The following is a 7,294-nucleotide window of genomic DNA, read 5'->3' as shown; positions in this document are numbered from 1 at the left end:
ATACAAACAAAAACAAAAAATCAATTATGAGGTGGAAAAAAACCCTTAAATATCTTCAAATTCATATTGAATTACAAAACCCAGATAACTTCCCACTGATAATAATGGAAGAGCAGGCATATGAAATTGCAGCTTGGGTAATAAAATTTTTGTTGAATCTATCAAAACAGAGATTTTGCCTTGTAAATATAAAGCACAGAATTTATGGGGGAAAAAGATCTATATCAACAGAGAGGCTGCTTTGACCTCAGCCACACTCAAGGCTTTGAAATAGAATTTGGTGGGAGATTATATTTAAAGGTGTGGATTTAGTTGAAAATTGGATAAAATCCAACACAGATTTAGGAAAGACAATTATTTGCAAATTTACCTTATTTTTATTTTCAACAGGAGAATTGTGATAAAATTTATATATCAGTCATCTTCAGAAAAGCATCTGATACAGCACCACAGGGGAAATTATTACTTAAATCTCTGAACATAGGAATTAATGCAGTATTTGTGAGGATGAATAAGGACTTCCAAACCTACCTGGCATTGTCTCTGCTGAAAAATCTATTAGGGGGATGGTAGGAAGTCATCAGTCCAAGGTCTTGGGACTTGCCATATTTGGTATTAAATTTAACCTTAATGGTAAAAAGTTGGAGTGTGCTGATTAAACTGGTTTTGAGTAAACTTCATTTAGGAGCTGAAAGGTTTATAAAATCAGTTTCTACAACAGCTTTCCCTTAGTGAAGACACAAAACCTTATCTCTAGATGAGGTATGTTTATAGAAGACATTTAGCATATTTTCAGTGAGAACCATGGGAATTTGGCCTCAATGACGCCTGTGTTCTTCAGTTTCCAAACCAAACATCAAATATTCTGCATACTGAAACTAAAAATAATGTGCAAATATAATTGCTGACAAAGTTTTTAGAAGAATCGGCAGCAGACAAGCTCTGTTTTGGCTCAGATACTGTAATTATGAGAAGCTGCAGGAAATTTATTCCACTAAGTGTGAAAAGAAGTACTGTTATTCCCAGGAAATAATATCTGGAAGGATGATACCATGAATATATGGAACTAAAAATATTTGGGAAGCTTATTTTTCTTCATTACCGTTAAAATATGCATAGTGATGTACTGTGATTATTTGAATTTAGGAGTGTGGAAATCGTAGCTAGCAATTAAGTATTTTGCAGAAAATACAGAGAGATTACCAGTGAATTGCTTCTGCCTCATTTTCTTATGTGAATGACTTATGTGAATTCAGTTTCTTTTTAAAAAACATTATTTAAGATTAAAATTACATCAAAGTGAGAATTTTCTGTGGTTCTTTCGGAGGTGAATACCAAGCACTGAGCTCTCTGGTTTATTTGCCATTATGAATTCAGCTTGCTGTCTCTCATCTTTGTTAAGGGGGAAAAAAAAAAGTCAAGAAAAAATGACAACACATTTTTCTGTAGTGGTGAAAGAAAAGCAGAAGCAGCCAGTCTGAATGCTGTGGTTTTAGTGCTTTGGAAGGGTTTCTCTTGTGCAACTGGGCTAAGGGAGAGCCTTTTTTTTTCAGCGTCACTGCAATCAGATATATGGGTGCAGCTCTGCTTTACCGCAGCATGATGCAGTTGTGTATAGTTCAGCGTGCTCTTCTTGGAAACAGGCGGAAGGAGAGCAGCTGACCAGAGCATGCAGAGGATATTCATTAGAGGGTGGGTTTTTTCTAAAGCTAAACAGTACTTGTGAAATTCCTCCAGCTGCAGAAGAGACTGTTTCAGCGGGGCTTCAAGTTGATACTCAGGTCGCAAGAGGAGGTGCATACGCTCCGGCTGTCAGCCTCTGATGGAAAAAAAGCTTCAGACAAGCAGACTGCACGTTATTAAAAGCACAGCTCAGACACCCTTCAGGAAGATACTCTAACTGTGCTTATGGAACAAGTGCTGTGGTACTGCATATGCCTTAACCAACCGGAAGAAATTTGCCCAGCTGTGGAATGGAATAAATGAAAATACATACTGAGGGGGTGGGGGAATAAAATACTCTGCAGATTGAATTAAGTACGAGCCCTGGAGGAAGAGCAAAGGACAAAAATCTCATGGTGTGTTTTTGTTGTTGTTGAGCTTTTTTTTTTTTTTTTTTTTAATGAGCTTACCTACCATGAACGGAAGAAGTGGATCTGCGGAGACTTCATTTCCTCCTCTGACCCCTCGTTTACATCACTAACTGGTGACAGTCACATCTACATACATAGTACCTGCCACTTCAGCTGCTCAGAATTATAGAAGCCTCTTTGTATGCAGCAGACATGGCTAGCCAGCAGGATTCAGGCTTCTTTGAAATCAGTATCAAATATTTACTGAAATCCTGGAGCAATAGTGAGTAGCAGAAGAGTAATCTTTTCGTATTACGCATTGCTTGGTAAATAGCTAGAATAACCTAAAGGATAAAATCTTATATTTCTATATGTTTATGTTATAGAAACCAAATAATTTTTGCTTTTGTCAGCTCTAAAAATCATAATGTCCGAGATTTAAATAGGTTTCATTAACTGCAAAAGCTGTAATGAGATTATGCTAGATTTTGCTTGATTGAATTCTGAAGTTAGGCTGCTTTCTGGCTGTCTCTAATAGTACATTGCAGGGAGTGCATTCCAAACAGTGTTTCCTGCCTACATGTTTATTTGATTTGTTCAGGGTTTGTCTTAATATTTTTGGAAATGCTGTTTAATCACAAGGGTGTGGCATTGCTCAGAAGTGGGTTTTTATTTATTGTGCACTGAGGACAAAAATATAATGATTATACTTCAGGTCTGAAAGTCATTATTTTAATATCATAAAAAGAAAACATCAGTTGCTTATAGCTGCACTTCCCACCCTCTGTGCTTAACTTCAGAATCTTATGCAATAATTCCATCTAGAAAGAATCCATCTGTTTATCTAATCCAGGCTGCGTTTTGCAGAATGTAAACAAATAGCATTTTAGTCTTCCTTGGTCTTTTCAGTATCGCTGTTCCTGATTTCCATTGCTGTTTAAATTAGTCACTCTTCAGATTTTTAGCAATATTATGTAATGAAGATTTCTGAATAAAATTTAGTGCTTGCAAATACATTGAGATTAGGTTAAGGCCATGGGATAACTCTGGCAGAAATTTGCTTTTTGATTTAAAATGCATGAACAGTATATTCCTTTTCTATAGAAGCTGTATTAACAGTGCTAAATCTCCATAATTAACTGCTTTTAAAAGATAAAACACAACGTCTCTGGAAACATCCAACTTGGTTACATATGGAGTAAGGTTCTGATCATCCCACTATCTTTAATTTAATAACTTCTGCATAAAAGACTAGTATTTTAAAATTCTGTGGTATAAAAAACTGCAAAATCTGCTTAATACAAGACATGTATCTGAATACTTGCAAAGAAATAGAAATAACACTATATTAGATGTGTGACATGCAAGACGTCTTCATTAAATGATATCCACAGAAACTGTATTTTTCCAGGTCATTTGTAACCTCAGCAACACTGTAGTGCTTGTTTGAATCTATTTTTCTACCACAAGTGTGAAGCCACCAGGGAATAATAGTATTACCTAAACAGCACTGCTTATCTGCCCTCCTTTGAAAATATTTAGTGCATATTCATTCAAATCAGTGAACCCAAAAGGACTGGAAGAGAATTTTATGGTTTAGTTACCTTTTTGATCTAATGTTAATCAAATACTGAGAACATAAGTGTGTATTGTGACAACACATATAACAAGCTAGTCACAGTTTATGACAGAATAAAACCAAGTCACTTTATGGTGCAGAAATCAAATAACTTCTGGCATTATTTTTGTAATAGACTACTGTAACTTTAAGACTTAGTAAAACTAGCACTTAAGAATATAAAAATGTCTACATTATGGAATTAAATATAACATTTTAATTTTTTTTTCTTTGTCCTCTACATTGAAGTATATTGAAAGTATTTCCAAACAATGAAGATGTTTCTGGTCTGAAATTAGAAGTCCTTAAATGAAATTTTGTTTTAGGAAAATGGAAATAGTATATGAATAATTGGTATTTCTGACACTCTTTTAGATGATAAACACACTTTCTACTGCATGTGAATAAAAAGGAAATACAATAAATTAATTCAGGTTGACTTAAACTTGTTACCAATTATAATTTTTGCTTTCAATCTGGAAGGTTATGTTCATAAATCTGTACATATCCTTTCCAGCTGAAAAACAATTTGATAAGAAGACAGTAGGGAGTTCAAAAGACCTAGGGCTTTCTTCAGCTCTGCTATGTGATGGGTGGAGCAGAGGAAAACACTTCCCTTGCTTGAGAAACTGCTGGGAAGCCTGTACATGCATGCACAGGAACATGTTTTTAAGAGACTAGGTGCTGTGTCTGCATACCCAAGAGCAGAAGTAAGCCATAAATTATGCTGGGGCATTTACCTAGTAGAAAGAGGACTAACATACGGTTTTATAAGAAAAGTAACTTTGGGTCCTACAGTAGGTATTTTGTTCAAATGGTAATAGTGTAGAGGTTCTGTCCATGTATGTTTCTCTAAATGGGCACTTTAAAACAGTGCCTGTAAGTAGTATTTCTAAGTAAGTAAAGCCCTTCCCAGTCTTTATAGTCCCACCAAACTCAGCCCTTTCTGTTGATTTTTGTGTTTTGGCTTACACAGAGCATTAACATTTTCTAATAGATTGCCAACTGCGCCCATTGCCCACACCATACCATGAAATACACTGTTACTCTACCTAGAATGACAATTTTCTCTAATTTTGCTAAGATGTTTAACATACTAGCATTCTTGACATGCCGGGCAGAATTTCAGTTCAGTGTCACACAGAACTTGCAGAGGTGTTCATGTAGCATACTGCTTGGATTTTCACATTTGTCAGCCAGCTAAAGAGGGAGGTCATTTATGGGCTCTGGAGTCAGTTCATTTTAGGTATCTGTTAAATACTGTAGTCAGGATGATATGGTCAGTGATGTGTTCTTAGTGAGTGTGCACTCTTATTCCTAGGGGACAAAAAAAGCCAAGTCACAGTCTGGCCTTTGAATCATCCCACCAAACTGGGAGACCTCAAAGTGCTCCTTTGTGCAGCTCTCAAAACAGACTTTTGCTCTGCACATGTCAGTAAGATACTGTGCATGTCATCCAGTTCTGGAAAGTACTCCTGTAATGTGCTGGAGATGGGATCAGAATAGGGATTCACTGTTTAGGAAATAAGAATAATCATCTTTTTGTGTTCTGATGTTTTCTTAAATATTCAAGTATTTTTGATCAATGCTGCATTAGTCAACAACTGCATTAGTCATTTGCATTACTTCTTTCTAAACTTACTGCTAAAATGGTCATGCTTACTCAAGGTGAGTAGTGCTCACTTACCCCACTTAGGTCAGTAAGATGACAAGAATAAGATAGGGCTCACCAACAATAGGATGATTAAGAGTCTTTTCCTCAGATTTGTTATGGAAATATTGCAAAATACTTTTCATAAATAAATATTTGCAATTTATTTGAAGAATAACATGAATCAAAATGTTAAGAATTTGAATCTGCTCTTTCCTGAGACTGCTTTTACTTTTTGAATCAATCAATTAGATTTATTCTGAATTTTATTTCCAAATGCATTTTTCAAATCCATAGTTTCAAAAAAAAATCTGAATAAAAGTTTAAAAACCAAGCTACAAGAAGCTGGAGGGGCATCACTATAAACCGCAGGAAATTCTATAATAAATTCAATTTTTTGCAGTTTCTGGATCAGATCAGCAATTAAGTTTATTGGAGAAAGGATTCTGTAGAAGAATCCAAAAGGCACAAGTGGATGGCTCACTTGTGCTCTCACAAGTCAGCTCTTAGGTGGGCTAGCAGAAGCTATTTCATTGTCTCCCAGTTACTAGAAATAAATTCTAAGGTGTCCTTTTGTGTAATGAAATGAGAGTGCACATTTTGCATAGTGAACATTTTAATTTTATTTGCTACTTCTCATAGTTATCTTCAAGGCCTTATTTTAAGGATTACAAAACTTGTTTAATCTACCTTTGAATGGCAAGATTTTTGTTTTTCTGCAGACTCGCATTTCATTCAGACTCGGAATCAGGCTTTTTTCAATATTAGGACTTCAGGTCTCTTTCCCATGGCTCATACTTCCCTGTCTTCTTCCACAGTAGCTACCATCCACATCAAAATCCTCATACCATCATCCTCTTCACCTTTGTGCTGTACAAAGCCTATTAAGTAATCCTTCTACTACTACACAGGTCTCTTCATCTGTGCTCCTCTGTGTCCAGTCACTGTAGCAGTGGCGGACAAAAGCCACTCCATGTTTACTAGTGATGGTAACTTCAGAGGCAGCTTAATCCTGGTGGCACACAGGCACCCACGTCAGCTATTGCCTGCATTGCTCAAACTCAGCAACATCCCTCAACGGTCCCAGGAGAACCTCTGGCTCCTCCACGGCTTGCTGGTCACATACTGAGTTGAACACAGTGCTGGCATCGAAACAAGTTATGTTGTCAGAAGAGCATCGGGTATTCGAGAAACTTTGCAATGGCCAGTAGGAAGCCTGAGGGGTTGTTGGCTGCCAAGTGGTTCACCATATTCTGTTCTGCTCTTCAGGATGTGTTTCTACCATGTCAGGAACAGAAATTAACGAAATAAATTTAGTCCTTCATTAAATGAACGTAATACATTTAGCAGGAAAACTGAACCTTTTTACAGAGAGTATTTGTGAAGTCCTGTGGCCATGAGCAAGAGAAAGAGAAGGCTGTAGGCAGTTTCTTAGGTAAAAGTCTGCGTTATGTCTTAAGTTCTGTGGTGCAGTAGTTCGATATTCTAGTAATTTATGGTGCAGGAAGATGATAACAGCCATTTTGCAGGGTGTCACTTAATCTGCAGGCAAGCATGCACCTGTTTTAAAGTTGAATACGCTATGCACTCTATGCTATCAGACTTGGTCATTGTAGCAAGATACCAGTGAATGGAAGAGGCTCCTTCCTGTTTCTCAGTGCCCACTTAAACACAACCACTAAACAAGAAGGACCTATCCTTACCTGACAACTCTTTTGCACTAGCATTCTACTCTTGCAGACCCAAAATGAGCTGATTCGAGAAGCTGATGTGTGGCAAACAGCCTGCAGGGAAAGGATCAGTTCTTGCCTGAAGCAAGAGGGTGGCCTGCAGGTGAGGAAGGGACAGGGGCATGTGGCTGCGGTAAGCAGGAGAGCAGGCTGACACTGCCAGAGAAAGGGCAGCCTGGCTGGGGCCACGCTTGGACCTGCACCTCTTGCTTGCTACTGAGGT

The 7,294-nt window shown here is 37.3% G+C and overlaps 1 protein-coding gene across 6 annotated transcripts in view; it reads left to right on the top strand.

Annotated features, from left to right (window-relative positions):
- Positions 1-1,706: 1,706 nt before the first annotated feature.
- FRY (FRY microtubule binding protein) overlaps positions 1,707-7,294 on the top strand; it is a 177,161-nt gene continuing 171,573 nt past the window's right edge. For 4 of the 6 annotated variants that reach the window (XM_074914527.1, XM_074914536.1, XM_074914517.1 and 1 more), the window contains exon 1: positions 1,707-2,355. In XM_074914527.1, the coding sequence (XP_074770628.1) occupies positions 2,286-2,355 (70 nt within the window). In that variant the 5' untranslated portion in view covers positions 1,707-2,285. Of the gene's footprint in view, positions 2,399-7,294 lie in introns of all 6 variants that reach the window. The other 2 variants (XM_074914559.1, XM_074914549.1) reach the window with 2 other exon arrangements.

Source organism: Athene noctua, chromosome 1 (genome assembly GCF_965140245.1).
Source record: "Athene noctua chromosome 1, bAthNoc1.hap1.1, whole genome shotgun sequence".
In the NCBI taxonomy this organism is placed as follows: Eukaryota; Metazoa; Chordata; class Aves; order Strigiformes; family Strigidae; genus Athene; species Athene noctua.
This window is presented reverse-complemented; position numbering and strand designations above follow the sequence as displayed.